General features: G+C 38.0%; 1 protein-coding gene across 8 annotated transcripts in view; it reads right to left on the bottom strand.

Annotated features, from left to right (window-relative positions):
• Positions 1–17,821, bottom strand: part of HERC2 (HECT and RLD domain containing E3 ubiquitin protein ligase 2) — a 224,880-nt gene that overhangs the window by 67,631 nt on the left and 139,428 nt on the right. For all 8 annotated transcript variants that reach the window (XM_082395462.1, XM_082395465.1, XM_082395464.1 and 5 more), the window contains 5 exons: positions 17,540–17,645; positions 17,359–17,450; positions 4,740–4,915; positions 1,431–1,542; positions 41–122 (listed from right to left, as the gene is read on the bottom strand). In XM_082395462.1, coding sequence (XP_082251588.1) covers positions 41–122; positions 1,431–1,542; positions 4,740–4,915; positions 17,359–17,450; positions 17,540–17,645 — 568 coding nt within the window. The remainder of the gene's footprint in view (positions 1–40; positions 123–1,430; positions 1,543–4,739; positions 4,916–17,358; positions 17,451–17,539; positions 17,646–17,821) is intronic.

Here is a 17,821-nt window from a genome sequence, read left to right on the forward strand (position 1 = left end):
GCATCATTGAAAAACTTTTTAAATATTAGAATAATCATACCTGCAAACAAACTTTTAGAACCACCAGCCACCTGTACTACATTCAAAGCAGACAGTGTCTCAGAGAATGAAGGAACTTTTATCTAAAACAAGAATTTTTTTAAAAGTAAAGGAGAAAAGAGAGAATGTTATTTACACTTTTAAAATTACAAGTAATCTTACTAGATGGTACAAAGAATTACTGTTAATTTACATGGTTATATTAACCAAAGAAGTTCTTGTCTCTTAGATATACACAAGTATTTTAAGAATGAAATGATATACTGAGATTGACTTTAAAATGAATAGGGGTGAGGCTGTGTAGAAAATAAATACAAAAATGTGACCATCTGCAACTGCTGAAGCTGGAACAGGGACAAGAGGACTCAGGTCCCTATTCTTTCTACCTGGGTACATCTGAACATATCCGTAATAAAAGGCAAAAAATAAAATACACATAATGTGAAGATATAAACAAACATTTGGTAAACTACATTTTATTTCAGGTCGTGTCCTGCTCATTCTTGTTAATTCTGACTAAGAAATTTATACACTTAAATTTCTCATTAGAGATGAGTGTGATTTAATTTAAAATTATTAAGGCCCCTGTCTAAGAAGCCTTTATGATTCCTATGTGTCAGAAAGTATCAAACAGTCACTACTACTGTGCAAGAAGAATGTCCATCACAACCGTGAAGCGCCAATCTACCCTTCATGTGCAAACCCCAGAAAGGGCCACGCCCTCAGGACCCCCCAGACAGCCCCTGTCACAGCTGACACATCTCCAAATGCAGGGCAGGGGCCTCAGGAACAAATGTAACTGAAGGCTGCTGAATTACATAAGACTATTTTCATTGTACTAGAACCACGAGACTTAAAATGAATTGAGTTCTAACTTTCCTTTTCAGCTTCTCGGCAATGCAGATAACAAGGGATCTTATGATGGGTGAAGTCTCATGGAGTACTAAGTAGTGGAGACGCTCATCTGAAAAGAAACTGTTCCCAGACCCTAAAATCTGGAGGAGTCTGTCCCTCAGTCAGGAGCCACACTGCATCCAACTCTAGTTCAAATGCACCATTTGCTGTACCTACTCTTTAAAATACCATTATACTCCACAATTTTTACCTCTGCGCTTGTCAAGTCTTTTCAAAAGTGTATGTTCTAGTTTACAAAACAGCAATAATGCAACTATATCTAAAGTGCACTATTTTCCAAGGACAGAGGCGTCTCAGAAACTAAATTTGATAACGTCTATGAGTTCATGTCAAGAACTACTTAAGAAAAGTCAACTTTAAAAATAACATATAAAAGGAAAAACCATTATAAAAACTTCAAGAAGCCTGGCTGTTGCTGGGCCTGTCTGGGCCCGAGCAGCACGGGGTGGCGAGGGCACGGGGTATCGAGCAGGTACCTTGGAGCCCTTCAGCCCTCCCAGCTGGTCCTTGTCATTCAGGCCCCACACAAACACTTTGGTTCTTATCGTAGCCGCCGATTCCAGACCTGCAGCCTTCTTTCTAATAAGGCTAATCAAAGGAAAAATAAAACAGAAATAGAGGTCAGTCAGCATAAAAAAAAATTTTAAATAAAAAGGAAAACAACCTCAAGCACACAGTTTGCTGGTTACTATCAGAAACTCTTAAAGTTTTGTTTTAATTCAACAAGGCCTGAAGTATACACAGGAGTTAGTGTTCCAGAGGGTCAAAATTTCTAGATACCAGTATGCTACCTTTCAATACTAGAATTTAACCTTAGCTTTTTATTCTGGTGGAGATCTTCCCAAGAGACACTGTGCAGTTCTCTGTCTTCTTGTATACCAAGTTGAACGTGACAGCTTTTACTGCTTTTACAGCAACTACCACCCATCACCTTAACACACAGCTACTGCAGGTGTAACTGGAGAGAATGTTGGTTAATGGCGCCAAGAATCACCACCGGGACTGGCATTGTGGCCACGTCCCTAAACCCCAAACCCTGTTTGGTCATATTTTTCCCCCAAAGAAATAATAAAATGGATGTAGCCACATGACCTCTGATGTACTCAAACACAAACACATGTCCCGAGGCAAAATGCACATTTCTTCCTTCCTTACACCCTCTGCCCACTGTGCTGGCCAGCTGCGCTGGAGGAGGAGGTCCAAACCTCCATTTTGCCAGGGGAGGCCTGCCCAGCCCCCCGAGGCTGGCCATCTCATTCATCCCATCTCCTGGCCTGCCCTCAATGGGTTAAAAGTTTGATCAACAAAGCCCACACATGCTTCAAAATAAAATAAAAATTAAATTTAAAAAAAATTTTTAAAAACATATATAATGACAAAATCACAGCAACCAATGTCCATGCATTAAGTGTTAACTATACTGCTAACACTTGAGAAAAATGGCTATTGTTACTTCCAATTTGTTGTACATCAGAAATAAATTAGATTGAATCAATTAAAAAAAAAAGTCCATCAATTCTTGAACATGATAAGAACACGAAGTACACGGAATAGTGTTAGATTTTCTTGGTTGTCAGTTTGATGCCAGGTGGTAAGAAACTGCCGCTTCTGTGTTTGAGGTTTTGGCTTTTTGCTTTTGTTCTATTTTTATAAGCTACAATAGACAACTGAAGACTCCAGAGATTAGCTTACAGATAGGTAAGATTGTTTAACATGTTACATACTGATGAATATTTACTTTCAGGGATCAAAATTTTATGGTTTGGGGATAAAAAGGTAGGAAAACTCTCATCCTACACCAGGCAAAGGAGAGCAAGTATATGTACATTTTAACTATTTGAAATACCTTGTAACACAGTGTTACTCAAAAAATATGTAGGGGATTCCACCAGTGTTGAGACGTGTAAGGACTGGTACCATGTAAGCAACAACAGGGGGAACAAATGCCAGTGGATGGTCAGTGAGGGCACACCCCAGTTGGGGGCTTGCCCTGTGGGAGACTGCTTGGACCATTCATTAGTTATTAGCTCATTAATGATATCTGACAGGAAAAAAAATTACATTCAAATATCTAGAATTTCTTTTGTGAATGTATCCAGCTGTGTAAAAATTTCATCTATGAGTAAAGCTCAAACTTTTGTGGTTATTTCACATATATAGCACATGTACTAATTATATTTGTCCAATTCATTTTAGTAACTACCGAATAAGAAAATGTGGCTCTATAATCCTTTCACTTAAAAATCCCAATGATTTATTTAAGTGAAATGTCATTTTCCTCACTTAATTAAATTAATGCATGTAGACACAGTTTGAACTGTAACATATAGTATAACATATATTCTAGATAAGGTAGTGTTATAACACTATTTTCTTTTCAACTTCTTTGCAAAGCTTCCGAAACGAAACAAGACAGGATCCAAGCCCAAGATCCCTAGAATGACCTGATTTATCACCCCAGTGGCCACCTCTTCATGACTAAGAGTATGTGCTTAATAGCAGTGCAGGGCCAAGCTCCTTTGCTTCAAAAAGACAGACTGCTCACGTCACACACTAGAAGGCACTCAGTGCTAAGGGCCGTGGTCAGCAGAGCTCAGCTGGCACTGCTACCTGCCTCTAGTGGACATATCTGCAAGGACCCAGCCACACCAGCAATACAACAGGAACACCTGTCGACTTAGCAATTTCACTTTTAACAATTTATTTGTGAAAAGACAACTTACCTGAGGACAGTAATTGTCTGCACTGTTTGCTGTTGGGACGTAAACAGAGCTCAGAACAGACACTGCACATGAGCCCTCCATACAGGTCTTGGAATAAAAAGCAAAGGTGCACAGACCTGGCAGACATCTTGCTTCACCCTTGGTATATGCTGTTCCCCTGCCAACACCCCTTACTGCCCACTTTGCTTTGATGGGGGGAGTTTTCCCTTGTTCTCCTGACAGCCCAATGCTCCTTTGCAGACGCTCATAGCACCAGGCCCTTCTCCTTCGTGCACTTCCCACAGCCATGAGGCCACTCTAATGTGTGTGAGTTTGTCTTGTTTTATTTAGCATGTTCACTACAGCATTCACAGGACAGAGAACAGGGCTTAGCCTCCAGTAGGTGTTCAATAAATATATGGTGGATGAATAAATACAGTAATAGTCATCACTACAGGGCTCATACAAAATAAGGAACTGAGTGAGTAAATGAGAACTTAATCATGAAATGAAATATTGCACAAAATAAAATTATACAACGGAAGACTAACGATACAGATATTCTAAAGATGGATGTTGCTCATGGTTGCACAATAATGTAAATTTACTTAATGCCACTGAGCTATACACTTAACAACTGGTTAAGATGGTAAATTTATGTATATTTTATTACTATAAAAAATTTTTAATTTAAAAGTTATTAATAAAATACTTAACAAAAAAGGCTGTAAAATACATACCATACCACACTATCTCCAAAGGAAAACACAATTAGGGACAGATAAAAAAGAAAACTACAAGAATATATACCAAAATATTAACAGTAATATTTCAGGTAGAAAAATTCAACATTTTTTTTCACTTTTAAGTGAATTTTTCTAAATACAATGTGTTTCCACATTAAATTTTTCCTAAAATTAAATTAAATCATATTTTTGAATATGATTTGAACATTAACTAATATTTAACAAATAATCCTATGGGCACTAAACTATCCTCATTATGAGATACACTCCAATTAAACATTGGCTTTTGAAAGTGAGAGTTTGGGCGTAAGTACCACCAACAGCAAACAGCTCTCACCTCCCACTGTTGCCTTTTTCGTCTTCTTCCTCCTCATTATCTGAAGCTAAGAAAGGAACTGCAGCCAAATCTTCCTCTTCCGCACGTATCCGTCCCAGCAGGATGAGACCATGGATTTTACAATCAATTCCTGAGCTCCTGCACTGCTTTATTGCAATTTCAATATACCTGTGATACTAGATACAAACACAGTAAGCTACAGAGTTTTCAGAATCAAACACATTAGATACTTTAACCGGAGAGAAGGACATATGAGACATGGAATGTGTGGAAAGTTAGAGCCCCTTTACTTAAGTTCTGGAAATACTAGGCAGGGTTGATGCAGCCACATTTGAGTGGGGTTCACTTTCAAAAGAAGTCGTTAATTCACCAAGGATGTCCATCCAAGGCATGGGACTCACAGTGATTTTCTTACTAAAATGAAATAGTATGATAGCCTTACTGAATGACTCCAAAACTTTTCTGTCTTAAAGCTTTCTTAAACCAAGATGATTAAGAAAGAGATTAGGTGTTCAGGTCACAAAGCCTTCATAATTTTTAAAACATAATAAAAATACTTGATTACATACAAATTAGAGAAAACAATACACAGAGCCCCATAACCCCATCACCTAGTTCAACAATTATCAATGGATGACTGATTTTGTTCATATATGGATTATCATAAGAAAATTCCAGGCAGCATGTTGTTTCAAAACTTTAGTATGTATCACTGAAATACAGGCATTTAAAAAATATATCCACAGTACTATTATGATAGCTAAATCAATAATCTTATATCATCTAAATGCTACCAGTGATCAAATTTTCTGATCATCTCATAAACATCTTCTATTTTCGGCTTATCCAAAACAGAATCCAAACAGGATGCAACCTCCCTCTGTTACGCCTTTGCCATTCATTTTTTAAAGTTGCCTCCCTGTCCCACGGAATGCCCCATCCCCCGTACTTGACATTCAGAGTATTCCTCTATTCCTGTATATCATGTGAACAAAGACTGAAGCAGCAGAAAGCACACACAACACCAATGACTTCTTGTTGCCTCAATTAGATTAGATCTAATCAAACCTTAAGATCTACCTATGATGTCACAGGAAGCACAGGTTGAGTGAAAAAGACAAATAGAGAAATGAAAAATTCTACAAGAAAAAAAGACCCTGTTTCTTTCTTTAGCAAGGAAAAACCAAGACAGTTCAGATTTTAATGAAGTGCAAAGTGCAGACACTGCCTGAATCACGATTCAGAGTAACCAACTGCAAAAAACCATTTATTGGATAACTGGGAAAATTTAAACATTGACTGGATATTGTATGATATTAAAGAAAAATTTTTCAGTGTGATGGCACTGTGGTTACATTTTTAAAGTCCTTGTTAGAAATGAATAATTGAAGTACTCACTACTGAAATAAGGCCATGTCTAGAACTTGCTTTAAAACCCTCAAAAAAAAAAAAAAGGGCGGGTGGGGGGGGAGGACACATGGAGGGAGTTAGTGAAACATGACTGGCCAAAATGTTGATAATCGTTGAAACTGGGTGATAGGTTCATGGAGGATTCAGTATACTTACTATTTTCAGTTATGTTAGAAAATTCCTGTCACAAACCATTTTGATAGGAAAAGCAATGCTAGAAGAAAGAGTCCAGTAGCTTTACAGGAATGGTAATATTCTAGTTCTTAAGTTTGCTGGAGGGATGGAGAGTGGGCCTTGAATTTTCTGAATACTCACAATACTTCATATTTCTCATATACGTGAAATACACTATTCTGTGCTTCTCAAATATTACGTAATAAATTGTTTCGAACTGAAAACTTATTAAAGTCAATACACCTTTTATGAATACCTATCTCAGTTACTGAATAAATTATTTCTGTGGTTACTGATTTACTTAAAATACAAAAAAAAAAAAAATTCAGTAGCATAATTAAGACAACAGACAAGCTGCATTCCATTACCCAGCAATAAGTTAATAAAATGCACTAAAATGCAATATTATCTTTTCTCAGAAAAACTCAATAATATCTTCAATTTTCATCATTTGCCACTTTATTAATTTATTACCACCATTGGTATTAACTGTTAATTTATTACATGGTATTCCATAAAACAGTTTAATGACATTCAAGAATGAATGGTGTTCCAAAATTTTATTTATTGAAGATGGGAAGAAAATAAACAGAACAAAAACCTTCTGGTGTACCCAAAGGCCAGAGCATCAACTCTTAGACCTGGGGGAAAGTGTTGGTATGGTCCCATAGTCTCTAGATACAAGTTACCAACCTGCCAGCTTGAAAAACTTAACCTATCGCTGGCTGTGTATCAGCTTCTTTAACATAACACACTGGGATCACACTGAACTTGCCTGCCTTTATGTGGGCAGAAAAAAATAATAAAGTAATGATTCTTACCCAAAGAGGCAAAAGACCTGTACACAGAAAACTATAAGATACTGATGAAAGAAATCAAAGACGACACAAACAGACGGAGAGATATACCATGTTCTTGGACTGGAAGAATTAATATTGTGAAAATGACTATACTACCCAAAGCAATCTACAGATTCAATGCAATCCATTTCAAATTACCAATGGCATTTTTCACAGAACTAGAACAAAAAATTTTACAAATTGTATGGAAACACAAAAGACCCTGAACAGCCAAAGCAATCTTGAGAAAGAAAAACAAAGCTGGAGGAACCAGTATCCCTGACTTCAGTCTATACTACAAAGCTACAGTAATCAAAACAGTATGGTACTGGCACAAAAACAGAAATATAGATCAATGGAACGGGATAGAAAGCCCAGAGATAAAGCCACGCACCAATGGTCACCTAATCTATGACAAAGGAGGCAAGACTCTACAATGGAGAAAAGACAGTGTCTTTAATAAGTGGTGCTGGGAAAACTCGACACCTACATATAAAAGAATGAAATTAGAACACTCCCTAACACCATACACAAAAATAAACTCAAAATGGATTAAAGACCTAAATGTAAGGCTGGATTATTATAAAACTCTTAGAGGAAAACAGGCAAAACAATCTTTGACATAAATCACAGCAAGATCTTTTTTGATCCACCTCCTAGAGTAATGAAAATAAAAACAAAAATAAACAAATGGGACCTAATTAAACTCAAAAGCTTTTGCACAACCAAGGAAACCATAAACAAAACAAAAAGACAACCCTCAGAATGGGAGAAAATATTTGCAAACAAAGCAACTAACACGGGATTAATCTCCAAAATATACAAACAGCTCATGAAGCTCAATATCAAACAAACAAATAGCCCAATCAAAAAATGGGTGGTGGGGCTTCCCTGGTGGCGCAGTGGTTGAGAATCCGTCTGCCAATGCAGGGGACACGGGTTCGAGCCCTGGTCTGGGAAGATCCCACATGCCGTGGAGCAACTAGGCCCGTGAGCCACAACTACTGAGCCTGCGCGTCTGGAGCCTGTGCTCCGCAACAAGAGAGGCCGCAACAGTGAGAGGCCCGCGGACCGCGATGAAGAGTGGCCCCCGCTTGCCACAACTAGAGAAAGCCCTCGCACAGAAACGAAGACCCAACACAGCCACAAATAAATAAATAAATAAATAAATAAATAAATAAATAAATAAATAAATAAAAATAAGAAGGGATCTATCAATCCCTTTAAAAAAAAGGAAAAAAAAATGGGTGGAAGATCTAAAGAGACATTTCTCCAAAGAAGACATACAGATGGGCAACAGGCACATGAAAAGATGCTCAATATCACTAATTATTAGACAAATGCAAATCAAAAATACAATGAGGTATCACCTCAAACTGGTCAGAATGGCCATCATCAAAAAATCTACAAACAATAAATGCTACAGAGGGTGTAGGGCAAAGGGAACCCTCCTACACTGTTGGTGGGAATGTAAATTGGTGCAGCTACTATGGAGAACAGTATGGAGGTTCCTTTAAAAACTAAAAATAGAACTACCATACGGCCCAGCAATCCCACTCCTGGGCATATGTCCAGAGAAAACCATAATTTGAAAAGATACATGCACCCCAATCTTTACTAGAGCACTATTCACAATAGCCAGGACATGGAAGCAACATAAATGTCCATCAAAAGAGGAATGGATAAAGAAGATGTGGTACATATATACAATGGAATGTAACTCAGCCATAAAAAAGAACAAAATAATGCCATTTGCAGCAAGATGGATGGACCTAGAGATAGTCATACCAAGTGAAGTAAGTCAGACACAGAAAGACAAACATCCTATATCGCTTACATGTGGAATCTAAAAAAAAAAAGGGTACAAATGAACTTATTTACAAAACAGAAGTAGGGTCATGGATGTAGAAAACAAACTTATAGTTACCAAGGGATAACGGGTGGAGGGATAAATTGGGAGATTGGGACTGACATATACACGCTGCTATATATAAAATAGATAACTAATAAGAACCTGCTGTATAGCATGGGGGACTCTACTCAATACTCTGTAATGGCCTATATGGGAAAAGAATCTAAAAAAAAAGAGTGGATACATGTACATGTATAACTGATTCACTTTGCTGTACACCTGAAACTAACACACTGTAAGTCAACTATACGCCAATAAAAATTTTTTTAAAGTAATAAAGCAATGATTAGCTAACTGCATTTAATAATTTAAAAATAAACTCACTTATGATAAACTTTAGATGAATAAAAAGTCAACTATTTGGTATCTTTATCCACTATCATACCAATTAACTACGTTCTCATGAGATAATGTATAGGTAGTTAAAAAAAAAAACTGCTTTAACCTGCGTCACTTTAAATATATTTAATTTACTAAAATAGTGTTCACATCTGTGTGGAAAGATTTACTACAAGATTTATAAGGCAGTCTCACTGATCTGTAATACGTACTGTTTAAAAGAACCTTCACTGATTCTCTCAGACAGAATTTTCAAGAGATAAAATTAACTTGGATTCATTTTGAAATTTTCCTTATTACCAAATTAAAGGTATGAAAACAAAAAAGCAACTTCCAGTGCCACATGTGTGGTCAGAAAGAACTATTGCAATATTAACAGATATTTAACATGAATAACACAACGCTAAATGCACAAAGCACCCTGACATGCTTGGCAATGACTTTTGCCAAGAGCTTTTACCCCTGCTTCTTACCAAAGATAGTGAGGACGAAATTTGTTTTGTTTTCTTTTCACGCTGATCTGATAAGCAACAAATTCAAGTTGTACACATGTCAAATTTTAAAATAAATACAATTATTTAATTAAGGGGGAAAAAATGGGCTCAATGTTATTATAGAGATGGTCAAAAAAACGTAACTCCATTGTCATTTGCAAACCATCAAAAAGGAACACTGTGGGAGAGTGGCCAAGATGGCAGAGTAGAAGGACACTAAGCTCACCTCTTCTCACAAGCACGATAAAATCACAACAATCTGCAGAACAACTATCGTTGAAAAAGACTGACACCTACTAGAAAAGATCGTCTACAGCTAAAGACATAAAGATGGACCACAGCAAGACTGGTAGGACAGGCAGGCTCATGATATAATTAAATCCCATACCCCCCAGGGTTGGCAACTCACAAACTGGAGAATAATTATACTACAGAGGTTCTCCAACAGGAGTGAGAGTTCTGAGCCCCACATCACGCTCCCCATCCTGGGGGTCTGGCACCGGGAAGAGGAACCCTGAGAGCATTTGGCTTTGAAGAGCAGGGGGCTTGACCGGAGGAGCTCCGGAGGACTGGGGGAAATAGAGACTTCACTCATAAAGGGTGCATGCAAAATCTCACGTGCACCAGGACCAAGAGCAAAAGCAGCAATCTGATAGGTATCTGGGCCTGATCTACCTGCTGGTCTTGGAGGGTCTCCTGGGGAGGCAGGGGGCGGCAGGGGGCGGCTATGGCCCACACTGGGGGCATAGACACTGGTGGCAGATATATCGGGAGAATATTCATCTGCATGAGCTCTCCTGGAGGCTGACATTCTGGCACCAAGACCTGGCCCCACCCACCAGGCTCTAGGCTCCAATGCTGGAATGCCTCAGGATAAACAACAAACTAGGTGCGGAAACAGCCATCAGCAGACAGACTGCCTAAAGACTTCCTGACCCCACAGCTGCCTCTATACATGGTCCTGCCCACCAGAGGACCAAGACCCAGCTCCACCTACCAGGGGGCAGGCACCAGCCCCACCTGCCAGGAATCTTACTCAACTATCTAGACCAGCCTCACTCACCAGAGGTCAGACACCAGAAGCAAGAAAACGACAACGACAGTTCTGCAGCCAACAGACCAAGTCTGCAAATGCAGGCCAGACCCTACCCTGGAAGCAGCTGGCCCTTGGCCCTTCCTTGGGTGATGAGAAGGAAGTGCACTGCTGGGGCGCATAGGACGTCTCTTACAGAGGGCCACTTCTCCAAGGTTGAGAAACAGAACCAACCTACCACATACATAAAAATACAAATAGCAATTTAGACAAAATGAAGCAACAGGATTATGTTTCAGACGAAGTAACAAGATAAAACGCCAGAAGAAAAACTAAGTGACGTCAAGGCAACCTACCCAAGAAAGAGTTCAGAGTAATGATCATAAAGATGATGAAAGAACTCAGAAGGAGAATAGATGCACAGAGCGAGAAATCAGAAGTTTTTTAATAAAGAATTAGAAAATATACAGAACAACCAAACAGAATTAAAGAATGCAATAATTGAACTGAAAAATATACTAGAAGGAATCAACAGTAGCCTAAATGAGGCAGAAGAATGGATTAGTGAGCTAGAAGACAGAGTAGTGGAAATCACTGCTACCAAACAGAGAAAAGAACAAAAAGAAATGAGGACAGTTTAAGAGACCTCTAGGACGACGACAAGTGCACAAATATTCATATTATAGGGGTCCCAGAAGGAGAAGAAAGAGAAAGGACTTGATAAAATATCTGAAGAGATAATAGCTGAAAACTTACCTAAGCTGGGAAAGGAAAAAGTCAACCAAGTCCAGGAAGCACAGAGAGTCCCATATAGGATTAACCCGCAGAGGAATACACAAGGACATATTGTCATAAAAATGAAAAAATTAAAGATAAAGAGACAATATTAAAAGTAACAAGGGAAAAGCAAAAAATAACATACAAGGGAATCCTATAAGGCTATCAGCTGATTTTTCAGCAAAACCTCTGCAGACCAGAAGGGAGTGCACAATATAAAGTGATGAAAGAGAAAAACCGATAACCAAGAATATTCTACATAGCAAGGCTCTCACTGAGATTTGATGGAGAAAACAAAAGCTTTACAGACAAGTAAAAGCTAAAAGAATTCAGGAACATCAAACCAGCTTTACAGCAAATGCTAAAGGAACTTCTCTAGGTGGAAAAGAAAAGGATACAACTAGAAACAAGAAAATTACAAAATGGAAAAAAGCTCACTGGTAAAGGCAAACATACAGCAGGAAATCATTCACACACAAAACTAGTAGGGAGGTTAAAAGACAAAAGGAGTAAAATCATCTGTACCCACAATAAGGGTTTAAGGGATAGACAAAACAATTAGATGTAAAATACGAATTCAAAAACAGTGACCATGAGGGGAGAAGAGTACAAATGCAGGGTATCTAAAATGCATTTGAAATTAAGAGATCAGCAACTTAAAACAAGCACATATTTAACTAGACTGCTGTACAAAAACCTCACAGTAACCACAAAACAAAACCCTGTAATAGAAATACATACAAAAAAAAAAAAAGGAATGCAAAATAACACTAAAGATAGTCATCAAATCAGAAGAGAACAAAAGAAGAAAGGGGAAAAAAAGACCTACAAAAACAAATCCAAAACAATTAGCAAAACGGCAATAGGAACATACATATGGATAAATACCTTAAATGTAAACGGACTAAATGCTACAACCAAAAGACACAGACTGACTGAATGGAAACAAAAACATGACCCATATACTTGCTGCCTATAGGAGACTCACTTCAGATCTAGAGACACATACAAACTGAAAATGAGGGGAAGAAATGTTGTATCTTCTTCAATCCAAGAAGGAGATACAACAATTGTAAATATATATACACCCAACAGAAAAGCATGTCAATATATAAGGCAAACATTAACAGACATAAAAGGAGAAATCGACAGTAACACAATAACAGTGGGGGACTTTAATACCCCACCTTCATTAGTGGACAGATCACCCAGACAGAAAATCAATAAGGAAACACAGGCTTTAAACGACATTAGACCGGAGCGGCTTAATTGATATTATAAAGCATTCTATCCGAGAGTAGCAGAATACACATTCTTTTCAAGTACACATGGAACATTCTCCAGGATAGATCACATGCTAGGCCACAAAGCAAGCCTCGGTAAATTTAAGAAAACTGAAATAATAGCAAGCATCTTTTATGACCACAACACTATGAGATTAGAAATCAACTACAAGAAAACAACTGCAAAAAAAATAAACATGTGGAGGCTGAACAATATGCTACTAAACAACCAGTGGATCACTGAAGAAATCAAGGAGGAGATCAGAAAATACCTATAGACAAATGAAAATAAAAACATGATGATCCAAAACCTATGAGATGCAGCAAAGCAATTCTAAGAGGGGAGTTCTCAAATAAACAACAAACCTTATGCCTAAAGCAACTAGAGAAACAAGAACAAACAAAACCCAAAGTTAGGAGAAGGAAAGAAATCATAAAGATCAGAGCAGAAATAAATGAAATAAAGACTAAAACACCAATAGAAAAGATCAATGAAACTACAAGCTCGTCCTTTGAAAACATAAACAAAATTAATAAACCTTTAGCCAGAATCATCAAGAAAAAACGGGAGAGGGCCAGAAACAATAAAATCAGAAATGAAAAAGAAGTTATAACCGAGGGCACAGAAATACAAAGGGTCATAAGAGACTATTACGAGCAACAATATGCCAATAAAATGGACAATCTAAAAGAAATGGACAAATTCCTAAAAGGTATAATCTCCCAAGACTGAACCACAAAGAAATAGAAAATATGAACAGACCAATTACAAGTACTGATATTGAATCTGTGACTTTTTTAAATTAATTAAGCCATTTATATTTTTTATTGACGTATAGTTGATATATAATATTATGTGAGTTACAGGTATACAATATAGTGATTCACAATTTTTAAAGGTTATACTCCATATCTGCTATATTCCCCATGTTGTACAATATATCCTTGTAGCTTATTTTATACCTAATAGTTTGTGCCTCTTAATCCCCTACCCCTATATTGCCCCTCCCCTCTTCCTTCTCCCCGTGGTAGCCACTAGGTTTGTTCTCTATGTCTGTGAGTCAGCTTCTTTTTGTTATATTCACTAGCTGGTGTATTTTTCAGATTCCACATGTAAGTGATATCATACAGTATCTGTCTTTCTCTGTCTGACTTATTTCACTTAGCATAATGCCCTCCAAGTCCATCCATGTTGTTGCAAATGGCAAATTTTCATTCTCTTTTGTGGCTGAGCAGTACTCCATTTTATTCATGTATCACATCTTTATCCATTCTTCTGTTGATGGACACTTACGTTGCTTCCCTATTTTGACAACTGTAAATAATGTTGCTATGAACATTGGGGTACATGTTATCTTTTTCGGATATACACATGTACCAATTTACACTCCCACCAACAGTGTACAATTGTTCCCTTTTCTGCAAAAATCCTCGCTAACATTTGTTATTTGTGTTCTTTTTGATGACAGCCATTCTGACAGGTCTGAGGTGATATCTCATTGTGGTTTTAATTTGCATTTCACTGATGATTTGTGATTTCGAGTATCTTTTCATGTGCCTGTTGGCAATCTGCATTTCTTCTTTGGAAAAATGTCTATTCAGTTCTTCTGCCCATTTTTTAATTGGGTTGTTTTTTTGCTGTTGTGTTGTATGAGCTGTTTATATATGCTGTATATTAATCCCTTATCAGTCATATCATTTCAATTTTTTTTCTCCCATTCAACAGGTTGTCTTTTCATTTTCTCCAGGGTATCCTTTGCTGTGCAAAAGCTTTTCAGTTAATTATGTGCTGAATCTGTGATTTTAAAACTTGCAACAATCAAAAGTCCAGGACCAGATGGCTTCACAGGTGAATTCTACCAAACATTTAGAGAAGAGTTAACACCTATCCTTCTGAAACTAATGCAAAAAAAAACTGCAGAGGAAGGAACATTCCCAAACTCATTCTATGAAGCCACCATCACCCTGATAGCAAAACCAGACAAAGATATCACACACACACACACAAAAAAAAAGAAAAGAAAGAAAGAAAAGAAAATTTACAGGGCAATTATCACTGAAGAACATAGACACAAAAATCCTCAATGCGTGGCCTCCCTGATGGTGCGGTGGTTAAGACTCCGTGCTCCCAATGCAGGGGGCCTGGGTTTGATCCCTGGTCAGGGAACTAGATCTCACATGCATGCTGCAACTAAGCAGCTGGTGAACCGCAACTAAGGAGCCTGTGAGGCTCAACTGAAGGAGCCCACCTGCTGCAACTAAGGAGCCCATGTACCGCAACTAAGGAGCTGGCGAGCCACAACTAAGAAGCCCTCGAACCACAACTAAGCAGCCTGCCTGCTGCAACTAAGGAGCCTGACTGCTGCAAGTAAGACCTGACTCAACCAAATAAATAAATAAATATTTTTTAAAAAAAAATCCCCAACAAAATATTGGCAAACCAAATCCAACAGTACATTAAAAGGATCATACACCATCATCAAGTAGGATTATCCCAGGGATGCAAGGATTTTTCAGTATCCACAAATCAGTGTGATACACCACGTTAACAAATTGAAGAATAAAAACCATATTATCATCTCACTGGATGCAGAAAAAGCTTTTGACAAAATTCAACACCCATTTATGATAAAAACTCTCCAGGGGCTTCCCTGGTGGCACAGTGGTTGAGAATCTGCCTGCCAATGCAGGGGACACGGGTTCAAGCCCTGGTCTGGGAAGATCCTACATGCCGCGGAGCAACTGGGCCCGTGAGCCACAATTACTGAGCCTGCGCATCTGGAGCCTGTGCTCCGCAACAAGAGAGGCCGCGATAGTGAAAGGCCCGTGCACCGTGATGAAGAGTGGCCCCCGCTTGCCACAACTAGAGAAAGCCCTCGCACAGAAACGAAGACCCAACACAGTCATAAATAAATAAATTAATTAATTAAAAAAAAAAAAAAGAAGAAAACTCTCCAGAAAGTGGGCATAGAGGGAACATACCTCAACATAATAAAGGCCATAAAGCCCATCCTGGGCTTGAAATAAAGATACTGTACTACTGTACTCTATACAGTACTGTACAGTAAAGTACACAAAAACACAACCACTTGTAGAGGATGCACCCACATGACAATGTACGCCAGACACGTGAACTAACTTACATGACTGGACATGTGAACACACGTTCTCATCTTTGAAAGTTCGCATCTTGAAGGTTCGTATGTAGGGGACTTACTGTACTCAGAAAACTATAAGATGCTAATGCAGGAAACAGAAGACGACACAAACAGATGGAAAGATACACCATGTTCTTAGACTGGAAGAATCAATATTGTGAAAATGACTATACTACCCCAGGCAATCTACAGTATCAATGCAATCCCTATCAAATTACCAATGGCATTTTTCACAAAACTAGAACAAAAAAATTTTTTAATTTGTATGTAGACACAAAAGACCCCGAAAGCCAAAGCAATCTTGAGAAAGAAAAACAGAGCTGGAGGAATCGGGATCCCTGACTTCAGACTATACTACAAAGCTACAGTCATCAAGACAGTATGGTACTGGCACAAAAACAGAAATACAGATCAATGGAACAGGAGAGAAAGCCCAGAGATTAACCCACGCCCATATGGTCACCTTATCTTTGACAAAGGAGGCAAGAATAGACAATAGAGAAAAGACAGTCTCTTCAGTAAGTGTGTGCTGGGAAAACTGGACAGCTACATGTAAAAGCACGAAATTAGAACACTTCCTAACACCATACACAAAAAACACTCAAAATGGATTAAAGACCTAAATGTAAGGCTGGATTATTATAAAACTCTTAGAGGAAAACACAGGCAGAATACTCTATGATATAAATCACAGGAAGATCCTTTTTGACCCACCTCCTAGAGTAATGGAAATAAAAACAAAAATAAACAAATGGAACCTAATTAAACTCAAAAGCCTTTGCACAGCAAAGGAAACCATAAACAAAAACACAACACTCAGAATGGAAGAAAATATTTGCAAATGATGCAATTGATAAGGGATTCATCTCCACAATCTACAAACAGCTCATGAAGCTCAGTATCAAAAAAACAAACAACCCAATCAAAAAATGGGCAGCAGGCCTAAACAGACATTTCTCCAAAGAAGACATACAGATGCCCAACAGGCACATGAAAAGATGCTCAATATCACTAATTAGAGAAATGCAAATCAAAACTACAATGAGGTATCACCTCATACCAGTCAGAATGGCCAACATTAAAAAGTCTACAAATAATAATGCTGGAGAGGGTGTGGAGAAAAGGGAACCCTCCTGCACTGTTGGTGGGAATGTAAATTGGTGCAGCCACTATGAAGAACAGTATGGAGACTCTACTTACCTCTGTGGAGTCATTCAGAAGGGACACTGTGGTGTCAGTGGGGTTAATGTTGATTGTCTTTAATTCAATTAGGTTATTTAGGGAATTTCCACCTAGGAAGAAAAAAGGGGGTAAAGGAATCAGACAAAGGAGTTTCTACTATATGACAGAAGATACTTTTTGAGTAAAGTAATTCAATTACCTGACACGACAACCAGGGAAGGCATGTAACTACTGTCAGCAGGATCCACTATCATTTTTAATCTATGAACAAGAACATCTGGGAAAATCTCCAAACGAATCCAATGCTTTAAAAAAAAAAAAAAAAAAAAAAGAGACTTCTTAGTAAAATTCAGCTATATTTTAGCTAGAAAGTATCACTAAAGCTTGACTCTCAATGAGATTTTTAAAATATATAATTTCACATGAGAGATAGAACTTGCCTTTAAGCTGGCAGAAACAAGAGTATTCTACTGCATTACTT

This window comes from Balaenoptera borealis (genome assembly GCF_965194805.1).
Source record: "Balaenoptera borealis genome assembly, chromosome: 6".
In the NCBI taxonomy this organism is placed as follows: domain Eukaryota; kingdom Metazoa; phylum Chordata; class Mammalia; order Artiodactyla; family Balaenopteridae; genus Balaenoptera; species Balaenoptera borealis.